The 23612-nt window shown below is 37.7% G+C and overlaps 4 protein-coding genes across 4 annotated transcripts; 2 read left to right on the top strand and 2 right to left on the bottom strand.

The window, feature by feature from the left end:
• Positions 1-438: 438 nt before the first annotated feature.
• On the top strand, positions 439-4823 carry LOC117631511 (linoleate 9S-lipoxygenase 5-like). Its single transcript, XM_034364720.1, has 9 exons — positions 439-846; positions 952-1247; positions 1900-2137; positions 2247-2585; positions 2694-2779; positions 2870-2977; positions 3092-3405; positions 3491-3754; positions 3837-4823. Exons 1-9 carry the CDS (start codon positions 618-620, stop codon positions 4603-4605), a joined length of 2643 nt encoding a protein of 880 aa, XP_034220611.1. The 5' UTR covers positions 439-617; the 3' UTR covers positions 4606-4823.
• Positions 4824-6472: 1649 nt separating this feature from the next.
• LOC117628527 (photosystem I reaction center subunit II, chloroplastic-like) lies at positions 6473-7338 on the top strand. Its single transcript, XM_034361008.1, has one exon. The coding sequence runs from the start codon at positions 6577-6579 to the stop codon at positions 7216-7218; it is 642 nt and encodes a 213-aa protein (XP_034216899.1). The 5' UTR covers positions 6473-6576; the 3' UTR covers positions 7219-7338.
• Positions 7339-12694: 5356 nt separating this feature from the next.
• On the bottom strand, positions 12695-14937 carry LOC117616375. Its single transcript, XM_034345678.1, has 7 exons — positions 14732-14937; positions 14551-14616; positions 14354-14451; positions 14110-14235; positions 13823-14032; positions 13570-13635; positions 12695-13179 (listed from the first exon to the last, which is right to left on the bottom strand). Exons 1-7 carry the CDS (start codon positions 14790-14792, stop codon positions 12997-12999), a joined length of 810 nt encoding a protein of 269 aa, XP_034201569.1. The 5' UTR covers positions 14793-14937; the 3' UTR covers positions 12695-12996.
• A 3090-nt stretch (positions 14938-18027) lies between these two features.
• LOC117614044 (thermospermine synthase ACAULIS5-like) lies at positions 18028-21131 on the bottom strand. Its single transcript, XM_034342717.1, has 10 exons — positions 20822-21131; positions 20201-20267; positions 20021-20115; positions 19813-19915; positions 19442-19530; positions 19160-19316; positions 18986-19061; positions 18831-18889; positions 18494-18630; positions 18028-18372 (listed from the first exon to the last, which is right to left on the bottom strand). Exons 1-10 carry the CDS (start codon positions 21001-21003, stop codon positions 18285-18287), a joined length of 1053 nt encoding a protein of 350 aa, XP_034198608.1. The 5' UTR covers positions 21004-21131; the 3' UTR covers positions 18028-18284.
• Positions 21132-23612: the final 2481 nt, after the last annotated feature.

Below are 23612 nucleotides of genomic sequence, written 5' to 3' on the forward strand. Positions count from 1 at the left end.
TTTAATTAGTATATAATATAGACCGTAGTACAAGACCCCTAGGAAGCATCCATCGATCGACAGGGCATCATCAAACAAAGAAACAAAAAAATAATTATAGTTTTTGCAAGTCCAACGGGACATGTCAGACCTAAATCAACGATTAGTGTGAATGTTAATGTGAACTAAAATAATTCACACGAGGAACAAAGTTCATTAAATATATTCTGACCAAAAAGAAAATACATTAAATATACCAACATGCATATATTGTATTACCAAAGAAACAAAAATCAAATACGTTTTACAATTATATGTACTGATTTTTTAAAAAAATTATAGCGAATTGGGTTTGCCAAGGTCGAATCTTGTTCTTTGATTATCCATTAATAAAGAGATAAAGTTTGAAAAGTCCATCAGGACCCCACTATTAGTTGTCAATTCCAAGTCAAAAATGCAGAGAATTATTAACAACCATTAGAAACACAATGAAAAGAGAGAGCACCAATACAAAAATTTGCTCACATTCTCATCATCTTCCTTAAATTTGGCTTTATATATACCATTAATAATCATGTTGAACATTGGGTATCTCAATTTGTAGTTGCAGATCTTCTTCAACTACTGAGAGCTCTCTCATGGGGAAAGTGATGGAAGCATTTTGTCTGAAGAACAAAGAGAAGCCAAATAATAATAACATGGGGGTGAGTGGAGGGAGCAGTAAAATCAGAGGAGAAGTGGTGTTGATGAAGAAGAATGTAATGGACTTCACTGATATCAGAGCCTCATTCACTGATAGAATCTTTGAGCTATTTGGCAAAGGTGTTTCCATGCAACTCATCAGTAACAACCAGCCTGAACCTGCAGGTCAGCTTCTCTAACATTTGCTAAACTTCTTTTGTTCAAGTTTTTGCAACAACCCATGACTTCAATTTTGACAAAGGTCAAAAAATGTTTATTGATTATTTGCAGAAAATGGGTTAATATCAAGAGGGAGGCTTGGAAAGGCAGCATACCTGGAGAAATGGGTTACAACCATTACATCAACGACGGCGGGAGAAACTACTTTCACCATGTCCATGGACTGGGAAAACTCCATGGGAGTTCCTGAAGCTTTGCTGGTTAAAAACCATCACCACAGCCAATTCTACCTCAAGACAATCACATTAGAAAACGTTCCGGAGCACGGTCGACTCCATTTCGTCTGCAATTCCTGGGTATACCCGGCACGGTATTACAAGTATAATCGAATATTTTTCCCCAACAAGGTAAGTTCAGTTTGATTTACATAAATTCCATAAGATAACATGTATCTGGGAGAGATTGTCCTTTTTATTTTATTTAAGTTTAAATTTAAATTTTTTATAAAATGTTGAAGTTCATGCAGCATGCTTTGTCAGTCTTTGATTTAAAAAAAAACAAGGCTTTGATCTCTTTCATAACATGATGAATTGGTTTTAGCATCATATCTTATCCGACCCATGTGGTGAGATGTGCTATGATTGTTTCTTTCGAGCGTACTTATTGGAAGCTAAAACTTACTTTATCTGGAAAAATCGAAACATCAGTATATGATTAACTTTTTAATGTGGAAAAGTCATTCTCTAATTTACTTTTCCAGCTAGATTTGCACTTGCATTAGAAAGTCTATTCATTATTGGATTGGCTTCATATTTCTTTAATGGTAGAGTTTTCTTCTGTGTATATAAAAACATTGTAACTTATGATGTGCGTGTGGTTATATTCAATGGCTTTTTCTATGGGGCCATAATTCCACAATTTCAAAAAGTTACAGCAAATTTGGTCTCTCCCTCTTCTTCATTGAAATGCAGAAACGAGACTTACGCTAACGTTTTGCTATAATTGGGTTAAGGAACTTATGTGAATGCACTAACAGAAAACTTCATGTTTTTGTGTTAGGCCTACCTGCCATCAAAAACACCTGGGCTATTACTCCCTTACAGGGAAGAAGAACTCAAGAATCTAAGGGGGAGTGGATCACGCAAGCTGAAGGAGTGGGACAGAGTGTATGACTATGCTACCTACAATGATCTGGGCAGTCCAGACGACGGTCCAGAACATGCACGCCCTATACTTGGTGGATCGCAGTTTCCATATCCAAGAAGAGGAAAAACCGGGCGAAAACCAACTAAGACTGGTTAGGAACATAAATAGAATATGAACAGAGACTGTTTATGATTGAATGGTTCTCATATATCTTAAAACATTCATAATGAATGACCAATTTGTCTTTATGCTTGTAACAGACCCCGATTCTGAGAGCAGACTGGCACTACTAAATCTAAACATCTATGTTCCAAGAGATGAGCGGTTTAGCCATGTTAAGTTTTCAGATTTTATTGCCTATTTCCTGAAATCCCTGGCTCAGGTATTGCTTCCAGAGCTCAGATCTTTGTGTGATAAAACTATCAATGAGTTTGACACCTTTGAGGATGTATTTAATCTCTATGATGGATGTATCGAGCTACCAAATGGGCCAACACTGAAGAAAATACGGGACTGCATCCCTTGGGAGCTGTTTAAGGAACTAGTTCGCTCAGATGGCGAGCGATTTCTCAAGTTCCCATTGCCTGATGTGATTAATAGTATGTAAAAGTCTTTACCCCTATGACTTGGTTTCAGATAAGCTAAATTCTTAGATTTTTAAACATGTTTATACACTAAACTACGAAGGTTTCATGATATAATTGCAGAGGATAGATCTGCATGGAGGACAGATGAAGAGTTTGCAAGAGAAATGTTGGCAGGGGTGAGCCCGGTTAACATTGCCCGCCTCCAAGTAAGATACAAGTTTCACTAATTCATTTGACTATCATAATCATACAGCTATGTTAAGTTGTTCGATATATCATTGAAATTCTATCGGCAGGAATTTCCCCCGACCAGCAAGCTAAAACCTGATGTATACGGGAATCAGAACAGTTCAATAAGAGAAGAGCACATAGAAAAGAACATGGATGACCTCACCGTTGAACAAGTACTAATCATGCTCAACTTTCTTGCAGTCTACCATTGCGGGTTAAACCATAATAATCCAATATTTATTAAATTCATGTAACATAAATAATCATTTCTGCCCTTTTTTGCACAGGCGATGCAATGGAACAGGCTATTCATATTAGATCATCATGATGCATTAATGCCATACCTGAGGCGAATAAACTCAACCAACACAAAGACCTATGCCACCAGAACTCTCCTCTTCCTGAAAGAAGACGGGACATTGAAGCCTCTGGCAATTGAGTTAAGCTTACCACATCCACAAGGCGACCATCACGGTGCTGATAGCAAAGTTTTCACTCCAGCACCAAAAGGCAGTAAATGCATTGAGGATTCGGTGTGGCAGCTTGCCAAAGCTTACGTTGCTGTAAATGATTCTGGCTATCATCAGCTTATCAGCCACTGGTATGAAGCCTAACAAAGAAAGTGCCGTATTGTAGCATCAGGTATCAGCTTGGTTCTAGTTTACAAGCTTCTAATTTATTTGCAGGTTAAACACCCATGCTGTAATAGAGCCATTTGTGATTGCAACAAATAGACAGTTGAGTGTGCTTCACCCAATACATAAGCTCTTGCAACCCCACTTCCGGGACACGATGAACATAAATGCCCTAGCAAGGCACATCCTCATCAATGCTGGTGGGGTGCTTGAGAGAACAGTCTTCCCAGCTAAATTCTCCATGGAAATGTCGTCCGCCATTTACGAAAACTGGGTATTCACTGAGCAGGCATTACCTGCTGACTTGCTCAAGAGGTGAGCCAGAAAGCCTGAATTCAAATTAATAGATTTCAACTTCTATCAAACTGAATTTCTTTCCACTTCTGTTTGATTTCAGAGGAATGGCAGTTCCAGACCCAAATGGCCTTCAGGGCTTAAGACTTGTGATTGAGGATTACCCGTTTGCTGTTGATGGGCTAGAAATATGGTCCGCTATTGAAACTTGGGTTACTGAATATTGCTCTTGCTACTACAAAACAGACGATGAGGTCCACAGTGATACTGAACTCAAGTCATGGTGGACAGAGCTCCGCAATGAAGGCCATGGCGACAAGAAGGATGAGCCATGGTGGCCTGAGATGAAAACAAGAGACGAACTTATCCAATCATGTACCATAATCATATGGGTGGCTTCTGCCCTCCATGCAGCTGTTAATTTTGGGCAATATCCTTATGCTGGCTTCCTCCCTAACCGCCCAACTGTAAGCCGCCGTTTCATGCCCGAGGCAGGCACTGATGAATACGCTGAGCTTGAGTCAAACCCTGACTTAGCCTTCCTCAAAACAATTACATCCCAATTCAACACTCTCCTTGGTATATCTCTGATAGAGATTCTATCCCGACACTCAACTGATGAGGTTTATCTTGGGCAAACAGATAATCCTGAGTGGATTTCGGATGATAAGCCCCGAGCAGCATTTAAGAAATTCGGAGAGACACTGATGGAAATTGAAAAGAGAATTGACAAAAGGAACAAGGATGAGAAATACAAGAACAGAGTTGGGCCTGTCAAGTTGCCTTATACATTACTGTATCCTAGCACCTCGGACACAAAGAGAGAGGGTGGACTCACTGGGAGAGGAATTCCCAACAGTGTCTCTATATGAACTTTTTGATTTGCATACTACTAGATGGATGGATATTTTTGAAGCAGTTATAATTATTCTAGTGTGAAATGGTCGTGCAACTAGAGTGAAAAGAGTACCAGATAGGATTTTTGTACCTGTCATATTTTTTCTTTATCATAATCTTCTACCAAAGTGTTTGTGCAGATTGTATATACTATCTTAGTGGTATGAATGAATTGGTGTTGTGCATGTGTGAATTATATGTCATTCTCAGAACACAAAAATGAGAACACTAAAGACTCTTATTCATTTGCCTACAGAAGAGAAGACGAATCGTTCGAATCAAAAACCTGAAAAGATGCTTGTCTGCTACATTGCCTGTCAGTCAGGAGCTATATCTGCACCATTTTCTTTTGCCAAAACAGTATCTGCATATTTGCATAGAACGAGCTTACATTCAGTGTAACAAGAAGCAAGCAATTATGAGAGATAAAATGAGAGAGAGAGAACTTACTCAATCTGCAAAGTAAATTGCACAACATCGAAGAAGATTTTGCAGTCTCGACTCTTTAGCCTCTCCTGTGACTCACTGATTGGTTGCATGTACCCTTTTTCTTGCACCAACAAGGATGATGGTGTTGCTGAAGAAGACAATTATGCGCGAGTGCCATAGCTTTTTCTTTGGGCAGATGCAATTGATATATCAATAGGGAAAATAGTAGCCTTTTGAGGGAATTGTGAATTTGTGGTGGCTTCTTGAGACCTAGTGGGTATGAGTTGGCCCAGTTAGAAGTGGTCAAAATCCGAAGCCCATTTCTTATTTAAATTTGTGACGGATCTTATGATCAAAATCTAAATAACTTAGTTTTTATTGTTATTTTAAGTTTATTAAATTGAATATGAAATCCGAACAAAAAAATAACTCATAATTTAGTTAGAAGTCAGAAATTTAAAAGGAGAAATTGACAATTCCTTTGTTTGGCAACTTAAGTGTGGAATTTATTAAATGACGCGTGGAAAAAATCGTGAAAATTGGGGCATAAAATTCCCTAGTTTAATTTCTATCAAAATATGTGTCATTTCACAATTTTCATGGTGACATTTACAAAATTTCATTATTTACAAATTCAACATACATAAATCCAAACACTAAAATCTTCAATTGTCATAAATTAGAATAATAGAATCTGAATTCCGTCATTTTAAAATTAAATATAATTTTTAATTACTTCATCCAAACGGAGAGTAATTGTTTTCCCATCTTTCAAAATATGAAAGATTGCAACAGTTTATTAGTCTACTTTATTAAGAAAAGTCTTGAGTTCAAATCTTATAAAATTATTAATATAATAAAACAAGAGCAAATAATTGATCAAAATCGAACTAATATGTAATTAATTTTTTTAAAATAAAATAAATATAAATAATAGTCTAAATTACTTTCTCACACATATTAATAAGGTGTCATGGGAATTCGAACTTGAGACCACCGGTGTATAAATAAATGTCATTTTTCACTGAATTAGATGGTATAACGTGTGTATATTTATCAAAACTATATGTGCTGACTAACACACAACGTTGATTACCATAGGTCATGTCACATATGTAACAACACATCCAAATAAACTCATTTCAAACAAAATATGAATATCGGGATCATTTTAAGACCAAATAAAAAATTGAAAAGTCATAGGACAAAATAGAAATCCCAATTTAGCTTCTCCCAAAGGATTTTACAAGATGACCAGAAATAAGATATGCAAAGAAGCATAGAAGAAACAAAAGAGATGAAAATGAGGCACAGGTAGGTCAGCCAACGTATCAGAATCACAGATCCTAATTGGTCCAACCCATATCACCTTATCCAAACCCAAATCCTCACCACCCACATCAAATCTTTCTAACTCTACCCCAACCAAAATCCTCCATAACCCCATAAACCAAAACAAAAATTATACCACCACAACTCTCTCTCTCTCTCTCTCTCTCTCTCTCTCTGTGTCCCTCATGGCCATGGCAACACAAGCCACCCTCTTCACCCCAACCCCCTTAGCCCCAAAGACCAGCGTTGAGCGCTCCACTGTCCCATGGAAGCAATCAGTGTCCTCCTCCTTCATGGCCCCAAAGCCACTCAAGCTCTCCTCCACCACAAGAACCATAAGGATCAATGCAGCAGCAGAAGAGAAAACTGTGGCCCCACCAAAGGAGGCTCCAGTGGGCTTCACCCCACCAGAACTCGACCCAACAACCCCATCACCAATCTTTGGTGGCAGCACAGGAGGGCTGTTGAGGAAAGCCCAGGAAGAAGAGTTCTATGTGATCACATGGGAGTCTCCAAAGGAGCAGATTTTTGAGATGCCAACTGGAGGAGCAGCCATTATGAGGGAGGGTCCTAATTTGCTGAAACTGGCCAGGAAAGAGCAGTGCTTGGCTCTTGGGACAAGGCTGAGGTCAAAGTACAAGATCAAGTACCAGTTTTACAGGGTGTTCCCTAATGGGGAGGTTCAATATTTGCACCCAAAGGATGGAGTTTACCCTGAGAAGGTGAACCCAGGGCGGCAAGGGGTTGGCCAGAACTTCAGGTCTATTGGGAAGAATGTGAACCCAATTGAGGTCAAGTTCACTGGCAAGCAAGTTTATGACATATAATATGTGATTTGTGTGTATTTTTAATTGTATTTACGATCATGATGACTATGTGAGTATAATTTGTGTTTCTTGTAATTTGATTTCATTAAAATGCAATTTCAGAAACATGATTTGGGTTAATGGTTTTTTTGTTTAGTTTTGTACATTTCATATATATATATATATATATATATATATATTAATTGCCATAGATTATTAGGTAGATAACATCACTGCATGAAAATTACTAAATCAAATATATACACAAATGATGATAAGAATGTTGTAGATTGGCAAACCCGTCAGCCGCCAATTTAAAAGCTTGACTCAATATTTCTGAATCTCCTTATATTTACACCTTTTACAATTGTAATCTAACTATATCCAATGAAGAGCTTGTCGAATGGCTAACACCTCAACTTGCAAGACTAGAGACATTTCTATAGGAAATGAGCCAGCTAAAATTGCATTTTCCGAATGGTTTCTGGTTAAGAAACATGTAACAGCAGCCTCACCATCAATAATATTATTAATAGATTCATCAAAATTAAAATTAGCCGATGGGTTCCCTCTGATAGAGATATCTCCAGATCTAATCCTAGCCGTTCATCACAAAATTGTTAATTTCTGTTTAGCTTTGCTTTAACAAACTGTACAGCTGTCATTTGTACAGCTATCTTATTTCAAGTGTATATAAACAATTCAATGTAATCATTATTGTTTAATGAAATGAGAATACAATTCTAGTTTTCTCACATGGTATCACGAGCCCTAGTCTAACGACTTTTCTCTCTCTGCAAATTTTCTTGCAAATTTTCTTGTGATTTTCTTCCTTGCCAAACAACTTTCTTCGATCACTTTCTCTCTCCTTTTTCACTTTCTCATGGCTACTCCAACCAATTCTGATGCGGCCACTCTTCCACCGCTCTCTTCTCCTTCTTCCCCCAATTCTGATGCACCCAATTCTGTTAATTCGCCATTGTCAAATTCTGTGAGCTCGGTGACTGTCCAAAACATAGCTGGTATGGTTCCTATCAAGCTGAAATCTGGAAATTATCTGTTGTGGAAGAATCTTTTCTTTCCGGTGCTGCGCAAATTCAAGCTTCTTGGTCTTAACAATGGCGCTGAACCTTCTCCTCCACGCACCATCGTTTCTTCTTCAGGCGTTGTTGTTGTGAATCCACGATATGATCTCTGGTATGATCGTGATCAAAGCCTCATGATCTGGCTTATTTCAACTCTCTCTGAAGATCTTCTCTCTCATATTGTGGGCATTGAATCTGCTCAAGATTTATGGAATCTTCTTGAAAGGCGTTTTTCTGGTGTCTCTCGAGCCAATATTCATCAACTGCGCTCTCGTCTTCAAAGCATTTCTAAAGGCGACCTCTCTATGGATTCTTATCTTCAATCTGTGAAGGAAATTGCTGATGGCTTAGCAGCTGCTGGTCAATCGTTGTCGGAATCAGATCTCGTTGCCTATGTGCTTAATGGTCTCCCAGATGAATATGACTCTTTCATTACTTCAATCGAGACACGAATTGAACCTGTTACTCTAGATGAATTACATGCTCTTCTACTCGGCCGTGAGTCTGCGATTCTCAAACGCAAAACTCGATCCACCTCTGCGGTTGCTACTGAGCCTTTTCATGCTTACGCTGCTACTTCTGGTTCTTCTCGCTCCAATTTCAGAGGCGGACGTGGTCGTGGTCGGTTCCATTCCAACTCTGGTTCTCAATTCCATTCTCGTAATCATCCTTTCCTTGGCACCAACAACTCATCTGGCCGAGGCCTTTTACCTACGCCGTCATCTTTTTTTCCTGCTAACACCTCCAATGGTACCAACTCCAATGGTTTCTTCTACAATTCTTCCGGATTCTCTCCTGATCGTTCCATGACTTGTCAAATTTGTGAGCGGAAGGGTCACTCTGCTCTAACATGTCGCCAGAGGTTGAATCTTTCTTACAATGCTAATGTGGTTCCTGCCCGATTTCAAGCTCCTTCCGCGCACTATGCTCACTCTGCTTTTCCGCCTACTGATAATCTCTGGCTTGCCGACTCTGGTGCGTCGAATCATGTTACCTCCAATATGAGCAATCTGGGTCACTCCTCTCCATACACAGGTTCTGAGACTCTCCGTGTTGGTGATGGTAATTCCTTACCTATCTCTCATACTGGATCTACTATTTTGCATACCTCAAATGCTAAGTTTCATCTCCTAAATGTTCTCCATGTGCCTCAAGTTGCTCATAATTTGCTCTCCGTGCACAAATTTGTTAGTGATAATCACTGTTCCCTAATTTTTGATGAAATTGGTGTATCAATTAAGGACAATGCTACACAGAGGATGCTCTATCAGGGCCCTTGTGAACAAGGTTTATATCCCATTTACTGCAGCTCATCAGTTCAAGTTTCACCTCTCTCCTCTGGCACCTCTCCTACAGCTTTCTTAGTCAGTAAGGCTTCTATTCACACTTGGCACAAGAGGTTAGGACATCCTCATTCTGCTGTGCTCAAGACTATTGTAACTAGTAATCAACTTCCTTTAGAGGATTCTAGCTTTTCTAAGCCCCAATGTACTGATTGTATTCTTGGTAAAGCTACCAGGCTTCCTTTTACCCCTTCTTCCTCTTTATCCACTACACCTCTAGAATTGGTGCACTCTGATGTTTGGGGACCGAGTCCAATTGACTCGTGTACTGGCTATAGATACTATGTACTGTTCTTGGATGATTACACTAAGTACAGCTGGATTTTTCCTCTTAAATTCAAGTCTGATGTTTGTGAGGTTTTCAAAGTTTTTAAGGCAAAAATGGAAAATGTCTTAAATTCCAAGATTAAGTATCTGTGCAGTGACTCAGGTGGTGAATATCTTAGTACTGGCTTTCAAACTTTTCTTAACCAACAAGGCATTATTCATCAATTTAGTTGTCCCCATACTCCTCAACAAAATGGGAGTGCTGAGAGGAAACACCGACACATTGTTGAACTTGCACGGACCTTCTTAGCTGCATCTGGAGTACCTCATAAATATTGGGTGGATGCCTTTCTCACTGCTACTTATCTCATTAATCGCTTGCCTCACACTACTAGCCATATGTCTCCTTGGCAGCTTCTCTTTAACACTCCTCCCCATTATCATAGTCTCAAGGTTTTTGGCTGTGCATGTTTTCCATGGCTCCAACCCTATGCTCCCTCCAAACTTCATCCTAAAAGTAAACTCTGTGTTTTTCTTGGTTATAGCATGAATCATTCTGGTTACAGATGCTTGGACCCTGTAACGGGGAGAGTTTTCACTTCAAGGCATGTTATTTTTCATGAGGACCACTTCCCTTTTACTGTCTCTTCTTCCTCCCCACCATCTTCTTCCTCCTCCACTTTTCAATTTCCTATTAAGCTTACTTTTCTACAGTCTTCTTCTCCAACTAGGGAGGTCTGCACTTCTTTACCTCCAGTCTCTCCTTCTTCCACCTCACCACAGTTGAACTCCTCTTTGTCTCTTCCTTCTTTCCCTCCAGGCTCTCCTTCCCCATCTGATTCTCCTTTACCCTCTTCAATTGCCTCTTTACCTTCCCCTGCTCCACCTCCCCAAAATACTCATTCTATGGTTACCCGATCCAAAAATGGCATTACCAAACCAAAAGCTCTTTTTGCCACTCAACATCCTATTTCTTCCTCTCTGGATCACCTCTCTCTTTTCCCCTCCACACCTACTACATATAAACAGGCTGTGAAATCTAAAGTATGGCAAGATGCCATGCAAGCTGAATTTGATGCTTTGCTCAAGACCAATACATGGACCTTGGTTCCTCCTTCTTCTTCTCAGAATATTGTTGGCTGCAAATGGGTATATCGAATCAAACATACAGCTGATGGTTCTGTGGAACGGTATAAGGCTCGACTGGTTGCGAAAGGATTTCATCAACAAGAGGGTTTGGACTACACTGAAACCTTTAGTCCAGTAGCTAAACCCGTGACCATTCGACTATTTCTTTCTCTGGCGGTTCAATTTGACTGGTTTTTAAACCAATTAGATGTCAGCAATGCCTTCCTTCATGGTTCTTTAAAGGAAGATGTTTTTATGGAGCAACCTCCAGGTTTTCTTGACTCTACAACACCTCATTATGTCTGCAAGTTGAATAGGTCTCTCTATGGTTTAAAACAAGCTCCCCGGGCTTGGTATGAGGAATTGTTTCATTCTTTGCTGCAGTTGGGTTTTCGATCTTCACAAGCAGATTCATCTCTTTTCATCAAAAGTGCTCCTTCTCTGGTTTTTATCCTTGTTTATGTGGATGATATCTTGGTCACTGGTCCTTCTTCTCTTGCTTGTCACCAAGTGATTAAACAACTCAGCTCTATTTTTCCCGTTAAAGATCTTGGCCCAGTGCATTACTTTCTGGGATTAGAAGTTCATCGCAGCTCTCAAGGTCTTGCTTTATCTCAGACAAAATATGCCTATGATCTTCTTCAACGAACTGACTTTCTTGGTGCCAAACCTTGTTCAACTCCCTTGGGCTCCTCTAAGTTGGATCTTGATAGTCCAGCGCTTTCTGACCCTACCTTTTATCGTTCTACCGTTGGGGCACTTCAATTAGCTTCATATATAAAAGTAACTTTAAAATGGCATTTTTATGCCAATGTGGTATAGGCCAGTTGGTGAGGGCAGTGAGCCAATCCCCTAAGTTCGAATTCCTCTATGAAATCACTGATATGCAAGTCAAGGCCATTCTCTATTGAGCTAGACCCTGTTGGCATATTTAATACACGTTTAATTTAATAATTTAGTACTAACAATTAAGGTTAGGCAAAATCGAGTTGAGTTGGGTTGGTTCCGCTACTCGACCTGAGTCATTAAGTTGGGCAGCTCAACAAGTAAATGGGCCTAATTTACCAACTCAACCCGCTAAAATTCGAGTTAAGTTGATTAGCTAGGCATGTCTTGTTGGACCCAATTCATGTTTAAATAAACTTTTGGTCTTACATAATTTCTTTTTTTAAAGGCCAGGGGCTCAACGAGAGATCACATAAGCCCATTGGGTTGAACAAAAATCAAAGTTTATATATGTTTTCATAGAAAATAATCCTTTTACAAATTAACAAGAGAAAAAAAAATCATTTTTATACCTAGCAACCAACAATAATTTTTACTTATTTTAGTTGTTCTAGCAACCAACAATATATGATGTGATAGACCCAAATAATATAATGTGACAGCAACATTCCCAAATCCATGATTTATATAATATGAATTTATCCAAGGATCACTATCCAAATAATAATATACCTTTCATCAAACAATAACAATAATAATATAATGTCTCTAGAACTTAATTTAAATCAAGATGACAAGTTTGATGTTGCGAGTCTATCAGCTAGATACCCTCCTTTTGAGGCAACACAAAAGTTAAACGAAAGCTTACATAAAACCATATAAATGGAATAAAAAAAAACTTATAAAATTAACGATCAAATCACCGACATTCTTATTTTAAAATTGAAAATTTTCAATAACAAAAGCAAGGAAGCATCACTTTCTTTGCTTAAAATAACACTATTATTTATTGGTACATTGCATAGATACACTTTTTAGATTTGGGAATTTATACTTTTGGGATAAGCTCCCATATGCACAACCCATACCCATACATATTAACATATTATGCACATATTATGCAATATTGACATAATTAAGAAAAATATGTACATATACAGTGGGCCCAACCCAAACTTCAAAGCCCAAACCCAACACGAGCCAGCCAGCAAGCAAAAACATCTGGAAGGTGGAAAGGTGAGTCAACTCGGTCAAGCTCCAACAGCTGTGGTTGTGAGAATGGAATCGACCTCAATGTCGCTTCTGGTTCGGCTGATCCTTTTGTTACTACCACCATCTTTTCCGCCTACCCATACTTCTGAAACTGCTTGTGCCAGGTTGTTCACGTTCTCTAACACGTAATCTGCTTCATTGCTTTTCACGGTTTTTCCAACCTTCATTCCAAAAGATGATGTGAATTAGCACCAAATTGACCATTTTAACACAACCTTGCATTGCAAGTTAGGTGGATTTTTATTCTATTCAATGAAGTATTTTTAGTAACGACACCGTCTCATGATAAGGACGATGACTGATTTACTGTATCAAAATTATATCATGTGTGACAACTCAAACGTATTATTTTAAGTAATATTCGAGTTAAAACTATCTAAAATCATTTTTACTTTCCCACCCCACTTTAGCTCTTTATTCCGGGCAAGAAACCACTTCAATGGTTGCTGGCGCAATTACATGTAGACTATTATGCGCTGGTATGATACACTCTTTCAAAATAATGTACAAATATTTACAAGAGTAACAAAATTTAAAAATCAGTTAATTACCAAAACGGTGCGTAGACCAACGGCTTTCCCGGCAGCGACGTTACGGATATTGTCATCGAGAAACAGCTGCAACACGAAAAAATACAAAAACGCGTCGTCAAATCAAAATCAAATCTTTCGACCAAAAAAAATTCAAAATCAAATCTTTCAACTTCACAGTTCATACCCCCCGCCTAAAAACCAATTAAACTAATCACAACTAACTCCAAATTGACAACCGAATGAGAAATCATAGCGTGCTTCGTGGCCTTACCGTACGACGAGGATCCACCTCGGCGACCCGGAGCGCGATCTCCATGGCCTCCATGGACGGCTTCAGAACCACCGGAAACTCGTTAGGCCGAGTCGAACTCGGCAGGTTCGGGTTCATCGTCTCGAAGCATATGATCTGCTCGAAGCAGTCCCTCACTCCCAGACGATCCAACGCCTTCACCGCGTGTTTCCGATCCGAATTCGTAAATATCTGCAACAAATTCAAATTAATCAATTAGTTTCTTTTTCTTTAATTAAAATTTTGTTTTTTGTGATTTTGGCGCTTACGATTTTTCTCTGTGCGATGCTACGGAGGAGGTTTCGGAGTTGAGGATCGGGCTTGATCCGATCGTACGGCAACCTTCCGTGCACGACACTGTGGTAATCGTCGGCGTCGATGTCGTAGCCTAACGCCTACAACACAAAAGCAAGCAACAAAAAATTAATTTTTAAAAAATGAAAGAGGGAAATAAATTATTTTGCGGTAAAAAAAAACACATTTTAAAAGAAAATAATGATGATGAATTATTACACGTAAGCCGGCGAGGGTGCTGCCGTAGCTTTTGAAAAGCTCAACTCGAAGACTGGAGGCTTTGCTCTCCGGGAACCCGCATTTCTCAACTAGAAAATCTGCATTTCAAAATACAAATTAATTTAATCTTGAATAAAAAAAATTATTCATTGTTAAGTTTTGTGTTTTGAAGAAAGTGAAGGTTTGATTTCTCGCACCATCGATGTTCGTCTTGCAAGCTTCACCTAATCCAGTGTTGGAAGGGTACAGAGTGTCGTCCAAATCTGTACAAAATTAAGCAAATTAAGCGACAATTAATCGATGATATCATCCAAGATTTAATTATGAGCTTGAGAATGAGTTAAGGATTCTGGAATTGTGCGAGAGAGCTGCGAGTACCGAAGATGAGGCAATCGAAAGGAGAAGAAGAATCGCGAACAGAGGAACTGCAGGAATCCATGTCAGGCTCAGAGAGAGAAAGAGAGAGACGGAAAGAAGAGCTGAGAGCTGTAACCGAATTTCGAAGACAGAGAGAGCGAAGAAGAAGAAGATTGGGGGGTTCTGTGAAAAACGTGAAATGCAATGTGACAAAGGGGAGGGCGTTGAAAATGAGGACAGGTGAGGCATTTATATACGCATATAGGGAGGGAGATTGGGGGGGCCAAGGACACGTGGAGAGTAGTGATAGGATAAGTTTATTTATGTATTTACCCGACGAAATACAATAATAATATGGACGTGGATAGAAAGATGAGATAGGCTAAAGACTGTTGCTGACTAAGACCAAGAGGGAGAGAGAGACAAACTCACTTATCATTTTGCATTACCGCGGTACATCCGTGGGCCTACACGTCGAGCCCAAATTATGCCCCTCCCAACACACCAGGTAGCAATTTTTGTGGACGAAACTACACTCTCTCTTTTTTCTGAGACAAATGTTTTTCACGTTTTGATAATCTGATTAAAATTGATTTGATCATAATTTAATTCAAAGATTTTTATTTTATTTTATACAAGCGGTAGTTTATATTATTCTAAATTAATCTATTCTCCAAAGAGAAAAACTCGAACTTAAACATACAGAGGTTGAGCTTACTTCATTAACTAATTGGCTTAACACACGTTTACAATTCAAAGAGTTCTGGTGTGTTAAAGTGGAACTTTAATTAAAGTAGATAGAAGGGCATTTTAGTAACTTCAGAAGAACACTGCATACGTGTCCATCTAGCTCAGAAACTTCATCCAATTGCATGTGGAAAAGGTGGCAGATTTTTTTATAGCAGAAGCTCCCATGGTGATGGTGGAAGTCAATCATTATCTAAAGATACTGTCAAATTCCATGTGAACCGTCCATATAAACATATGTATTTGGATGTGGTTTTCATTTACACTCAGTCAAATTCTTCCTGTCTTTTCCATTTTAATATCTCACACCGTAAGCATAAAATGACTGAATATCTAATATTTAGGGGGTGTGCTGAGTAAATTAGTGATTGGAAGAAGAAAGTCCCATTTCTGAAACACCAATTTTATACTGAATTAGATATGTTAAATTAGGGTATCAAATGAGTTGTCTTTGCAGAAAGTCACTTTTAGCATAACAAATGGGTGAGCTTATCTTATCTACACACCCATGATTCTGTATCCACACACCTATTTACGGACAATTGGGTGAGCCTAGCTGGCTGTATAGAGTTTTCCTAATAATGAAATTTCCTTTTATATATAAAATAAAATAAAAAGATTGATGCGTCATGTTTTTGTTTTTAATATTAATGATAGAGATTTGAACTTAAGATATTTTCCACTAAAATGACGTCGAACGAATTTTGATTTGTGATTTAACGAGTACTTACTTCTTTTATGTTTTTTCAACAAATAAAATAGTGAGGGAGCTTCTTCGCCATATATATATGCAGTTCTTTCTTTAGTTATAGATATATACCACTAAGGACACCATATATGCTTATCAAAGATTCCAAATAAATTTGATGTTGATATAGATTAGAAACCTAGAGTCCAAAAAGTTATTTGAGACATTTATAATTTGATGCTTTCAGGCTTCCTACACTAGAGGACATTATCCACGATTTTGGACCCTTCATGAAAATAAAATCACATCTATCGTTTTATTACTAGATTAATGGTAGAACTTCTGACTCCAATGATAAAGCATTTGTTCTCCACACACGATAAAAGTTGGATTCTTTCCCCTTCATTATTTGTTGAAAAAGACCACACGCTAACTTCATGAGGTAAGGGAGCTCCATATGTTTTGCTTGACAAATGAACGAGACTCCTATTGTCAAGTATGTTTGCTTTGCTCACCAAACACAATTGATTAACAACAAGAAAGAAAGCGATTAATTAGTTTAATAAGAAAATGACAACGCGGTCTGTGTCATAAGTGATGCTGCTTGTGATTAACGACGGTGATGGATGGATGTCATGTGGGAATGTGGGAACTCACCACAGAGCACAGACAGAGTGTGCATGATGCAACATCAATCACCTCATCTATTCTAAATCCCATTATTGCCTTCATAATGCCCATTAAATTCGTTAAATATTATTAACCCAATGAAAACTCAACGTTGAAATTGGTAATTGGCTGTAGAGAAAGGGAAAATGACATCTGACTCCTCACGGGCCAACGACAAAGCAACGCGAAACACGATGATCGATGATGATGCAGGTGCAGGTGCAGCCTTTCATATCGTCTTTCTCTTGAGTTGTAACAAAAAAGTTGAGTTCTGTGATCAGCCTTTGAGATTCTTCTCTCACTCACACACCGTATCTGTTTCGAATAATTAGTGATGAAAATATCTATAGAGATATCGGTGTATCTATGGCTGGGAGTGCCAGTATTCAGTGGCACGTAAATATTAATAAACTTTACCTTTCTCTTTCGAGTGGAAGTACTTCTAAAAAACCCTAGCTTAATGTTAGGTTTTAATAAAATACTTATAAATCATCAGGTTAGCTGCTCAACTCAATTTTTTCTGTCTTATTGGTGCAGAGGAGAGCAAAGGGGTTATGTTGTTCGAACTCTAATATTGGATAGTGGGATTGAAACCCTCTCAACATGCTCATCCTCCAAATCCATAACCCCCTTGCACATACAGCAATAATAAGCCTCAAACCCATTGGACCAATGGTGGAGTGGAGGCAGACTACAAAATTGGGGTGGGCTGGGATACTAGGCCTAAATCCCAAAGGGGTGGGTGGGTCATTGAGTTGAGTTGATACATTAACTTGGGAATTATCTCCCCATTTTATAAGGAAAGTAATTCCTATTTGTAAAATTATGTTGTCAAATGTTTACCAAAGCACATGAGGTAATGTGTTCCAATTCCAGCTCCCTCAGTATTTCTTGTTTACAGAAAGAAAACCATGATGTCGTTGCGCCATTTTTAAATGTAAAATTTGGTGATCATATGTCTTGTTACATTAACATGAATTTCTGAAATATCAAGAGCATATATATATATATATATATATATGTATAGGACAAGTTTTGTATTTATATTTATATCATATACACCTGTTTCTCTTAAGTATGCAAAGTTCTCTGCACAAGCCATATTGAATGAAAAGTAATTATGCTTTTGTTCCCTCTTTTGAGGTGGAATCATTCTTGGCAGCGTTTTGTCTCAGAAAAACTTGTTTATCCTAGGAGGTTTCAACTTTCAGTCTTGTTAAGTAGCTGCATTGCCATTTCATACTCACATAAACTCCCATATTCCAAATAGACATCTTAAGAGAGACACAAACAAAGATTTATACCATAGTTTTTATAAGTTACTACACAAAAACAAAGAAAGAAAAGGAAAAAGAGAAATACAGCTAAAGAAAAGGAAGACCCAAGATTGTCTTCCCACTTGCACTCTTTTGTTTCTAAGTGCTAGCTTTGCCTTTTGGTAGTGGTTCTTCACTCTTCCATTTCCCAAGCTTAATTTTGTTTGTAGGCACTGCCATGGCCGTGGCCATATATGAACCTTGCCGTTCCTTCTGTGTATACATGAGTCTCGTTGTCCATCCTGCAAAAAAGCCCGTCATCCTAGCTAGATCAGTAACTACTAAGATGAAAAATGAATTCCACAAGGCATTAAAAAAAAAAAAAAACAAGAGAACAAACAACATGTATGGCACGGGACTTACGATTGCCGGACAGCTTTGCTCAAGGTTGAGGCTGATGATAAGGTTTTTCCATCTAGGTATCTGTTCTCCCCTTTGATCCTCTGTTTAATTCTGAGGTCTAATTCATCAGCACTTAGCTCAAAAGGGGTATCTGAAGCCTGCCATTTTAAACAACTCCTTAGCCTCCTTAGTTTCAATTGAATATACAAAATTGTGGCACTTGTATAAATAAGAAAATGTTATTGTCAAACTAATATAAGACTTTGAGAACATGAACAATGGCATGCATTATGCGTTGGCAGAGCATATATGCTGTTAAAAAAAACTCATTTGCCATAGAGGGTGCTAGTTTTTGTACCATGATCCATCCCCAAATATCAGCATATGAAGGAACATGAGCTGAATAAGGCACAACATCTGCAGATGCAAAGCAGCAATAAGAAAACGGTGGAGATCAAAAGGGAAAGTTTGGCTAAAGGGAAATAATTTTCTTAACTAATCAAGAGGACTTACATTTAAAGACCTGCCTCAAAGTATTGTAAATGCAAGAAAACACTTCTGTATGGCTGAAAATTCCAGCAGGACCTGCCTGTAGAAATAAATAAAAAAAGTGGTTAATTCTGTCATTATGATTCTGTTTCTGTATGTGATTGCATGCATATGAGGAAGGTGTGTTAGATTAGATACCTGTGTGACAAAAATGCCTTCCTTGCTGAGCCTAGGCTTGACAATCAGCTCATAAAAGGATTTGGTGTAGAGTTTATAGCATGGGCCTCCTTCTATTGGGTCTGCAAGGTCCCCAATTATCACATCATACTGCTCTTCTCTGTGTTCTAGCTCAGCCCTGTAACACACCTCAGTAATTAGTAACAGTGATATCAGAGTTGGTAATTTTGAAAATATAATATATAAAATTGTATGTGTGTGTATATATATATATATATATATATATATAGGTTGTGAATAAACCTGGCATCATTGATGATGAGCTCCAGTCTTGGATCACAGAAAGCTTCACTGTTTACAATCAAATATGACTTACAGAACTCTACCACCTCCTGCATCATGTATTAGTTAACCAGTTAAGCATCTGATGTAATTATTTAGTTCATGTCAAATGATATTACTTAAACAAATAATATTGCTTCTTAGAGTAAATAACTTTGTCACATACAATAGTTCTATATATCTGTTAAATCCTGTTTTTTGTCTTTTTCAACAACAGACAAATGAAAAGGAGCCTTGGTAAAAACAGCTCAAAAGCTGGAAAACGGTAAATTCTTTAGTTTTAGGCAGATAAATTTCTGATAAGAAAAGATGATAGAGGGAGTTTTTTTTACCTCATCAATGTCACACATGACAACCTTCTCCACAGTCCTGTGTCTCAGCAGTTCTCTTGCAGTGGAGCCTTCACCTCCTCCCATGATGAAGATGCTGTTTGGACTGAGAAAATTGACATTAATTATAGAGTTATGAACAAACAACGCTGCTGCCATATACAGAGAAAACAAAACATACATGTTTATATGTAAAGAGAAGTTATATTACTTGGGATGATGAAGAAGTGGTGGATGAACAAGACATTCATGGTAGATAAATTCATCAGTCTCAGCACTTTGAAGCTTTCCATCAATGACTAAAGCCTGCAAAATACAGAAGAGAAAATGGCATGAGCCACTTGCTGCTATCTGCTGTCATTGTTTTTACTCATAGTAGAATTCATCAAACCTTTCCAAAGGGTTTGGTGTCCAACAATGCAATGTCTTGGTATGGAGTAGCTCCTGTATGCAAGATACTGCAAAAAAAAAACCGTAAAAAAAAAAAAGATGAAAAAGAAAAAAAAGAGGTTAATTATTAAAATATCTCAATGATGAAACTAAACTTTGTGATTAGAATATTGCACTCTATTCTAACATTTTTATTATGTCTTGTCTGACCTTTTCATGACAGTGTTTCACTTTAAGAATTCTATCATTTTCTAAAGTAAGGAAGTTTGACACTGAGATTATAAACTAAGGCCATAAGTCAGAAAAGGCAAATCAAAATCTAGAATTCTGATAATAACTCAAGGAAGACAGCTAGGACTTTATAATGTCTCACCCAATTATAGGGGCTGTGGTGAAAAACTCCTAATGATTTTTTCCATAAACTTTCTCATAAGTTTATAATAAAAAAAGGGAAACCATAAGAAAAAAAGAAAACCAGAGGTAGTAAGAAGTTGGAGCCAAGAGTTAATTACAACAATGGGGCCAGGCTTTATTTTTATTTTTTGGGACAAAAATAACAAAAATGTGAAACCATTTGAGTTATCTAAAGATATAGGAAACATGGTGACAAACAAATATGTACCTATTAAGAGCAAAGCTCCATCTTAAATTTTCTTCAATTTCTTCCTCATACCAACAGCTCTTCCTGTATCCATTCAGAACTGAATGAGCTTTTCCATTTACTCCATTCCCATTCCCATTCCTATTCCCATTCCCATTCCCATTGCCATTGTTGGTTCCATTGGAATAAGAAATGTCACCCATTTTCCTATAGCTGGCTATGCCAAAATACTTCACAAAACAGAACACAGTCTCTGTGTTTCGCTGAGAGAGAGAGAGAGAGAGAGAGAGAGAGAAGAGAGAGGTAAGTGATGGAAGAAGGAGGAGGGTTCACAATATAAGAAGCAAAAAGGTGGCAGCCAAATCGAAAGGTACTATGATTTAGGTTGGATAGAAAGCTAAGGAAATCATGGCAACAACAAAAAAGAAAAAATCCCAAAAAAAAAAAAAGAACAAAGAAAATCTATTGAAGTGGGTGTGCTTGAGACATAAAAGCATGCAGCCCCGAGATATCTTCATCGGAATTCGTAAAGTAAAGGGAAATTGGGACTATTTAAGTTGTGGTTGCGTGGTTGTAACTTGTACCACTGTTTACTTTGTTCAATGTTTTGTTTTTTTTATCCATAAGTGAAACAAACGCCCCATTGCAACCATCAGATTCTTCAACATATGATCTTCTAGGTATGTAGATAGTTCCATGGAATACGCAATGGGCTTTGACACGTAACTACATCCCAACATCAAATGTGGGTTCAGTAACTTATCAGGTAGTATGGCCGCTAATTTGCGTTCAAGTTCGAATCTCCTTATAGTAGTTTGAATATTACTTTGTGGTTAAACAAAATGTAAAAACAAAACGTGAAAAATGAAATCTACGATAATATCATAGTCATGGTATGTATAAATACATGTATGATACATGATGATGATGATATTAATTTAATATAAGAAAAACTGGGTATTATAGAGGGGGAAAAGGTTAAAAGATGATGATGGAGGGGTGACAACAAGCGAAAAATCTGGTTATATTCTTTGCTTCAAGAATGTGTGCAAATCTTAGTTGGAATTGAAGAAGAGAGAAGCTGAGAGAGAGAGAGGGGCGTGCACTGGAAACCATCATAACATTCTCTTTGCTTCAAAAGATTTGGAGGGCGTGCTGTGGCAGGCGCACTCATCATCACCCTCACCATTAACGCATCAATTCTTTCCCCGCAAACAGGAAATAACTTCAACCCCTACCCCCACCATTAATATAATTAATTAACAAAGTTACTTACCCTGTAATTAATAAACCCTAATTAACCCTTTACTAATCAATGGCCACACTGTTACTTCACTATTTATCTAATATACATTATATTTACATTTTGTTTTGAGAAATTTTACATTAAGTTTATCACGGTGCAAAACTATTGTGAGCGCATTCACATGTTAAAATGTTGAAAAAATAGTGTGAGTTGACTATCAAATTTACATGTGACAAACACAAAAGAACAAAATCACTCTCTCCACATATTATGCTCGGTTTCCTATACAGATTATCCAAACTTGTGCAACAATTTGTGGGTCTAATGGGGTCCAAAGTAATAAGGTCCATATTTGGTGGCGTAAGGTTGGCATCAGAATGATGTGTATAATAGTATAATGGAAATGAAGAAAATATTAATAAGATTAAAAGAAAAAAAAATGTGGGCAGGCCACTGAATTAGCATGGTGGCATTGTATTTGATGCAGGCCAGCTATGAATACAAGGAAATCATTCTCTGTTACTTGTATTGTTGTGTGTTTGGGGGTGATGATGGATTTGCCAAACTCTTGTTTTAGAAAGGTTATAATGAGAGAGAGAGACCTCAAAGGCTGAGCTCAACTAACTCAAACTCAAAGGTCCCCAAGACAATATTGTGTTCCCATATCTTCATGACCTGTGAAAAAAATCATTGCACCTAAAATGATGTCTCATCTTCATTTCCCATAATGCGTCTCGTGCCTTTGCTTTTCTCATGCTTTTCTTCTTAACGGCACAAAAAAATATCCAGTTTGAAATACTCATGTACGCCTCTTGGTCGGACATCTTTCCTTGGTATTCATAAAGGAGCTATGCACTTGTTATTGATATAGGCCTAACTTCACCAGCTAACACTTTCTCAAAGTTTAGTTAGACCGAGCTTTACTAACAAGTAATCTTCCTATGGTACCAAACAAGATAAAAACCATACGTAATTGACAGACTTCCAAGGCCAAAACCTATTGTGATTTAGGACCTTTTTTATTTATTTAAATTTTACTCTTCCTAGTCTTGCTATATTACCTATTGTTAGTTGAATTAGATGCGTTGAATTTCTTTTGATATTTTTTTTAGTACTCTTACGAGAATTATTTGTTAGCTATATGTAGGGGTGGGCATCAATCAGGCCAACTGAGAAAAAGTCAAACGTTTCAAAACTGAATTGAATCTTAAATGATTTTGTTTGGTTTTAAGCTTTTGCAAATAGACTTAAACCGAACTGACTGTCCACTTATATATTTATTTTATTTTACACGTGTAGTCCTTTCATTGGATAATAACTAGATATGGAGGTTGAATTCGAAGTGAAACTTTGAAGTTATTGATATTTGGTCGTCGGACTATTCAAATAGAGAACTAAATTGTTGGAGACTAACTAGGAATGGAACCGGTCAAACTAAGTAAAAAGAAACCTAATTTAGTGCTCAAATTGACGAAAAGATGAAAAGACAACTCAAAATTAGAGCCATTTGAGTAAGAACGGAAAATTTGACTGCTCAAAATAAGTTAGGTATTCATGTTACGGTAT

This window comes from Prunus dulcis, chromosome 1, assembly GCF_902201215.1.
Source record: "Prunus dulcis chromosome 1, ALMONDv2, whole genome shotgun sequence".
NCBI classification, from domain to species: Eukaryota; Viridiplantae; Streptophyta; class Magnoliopsida; order Rosales; family Rosaceae; genus Prunus; species Prunus dulcis.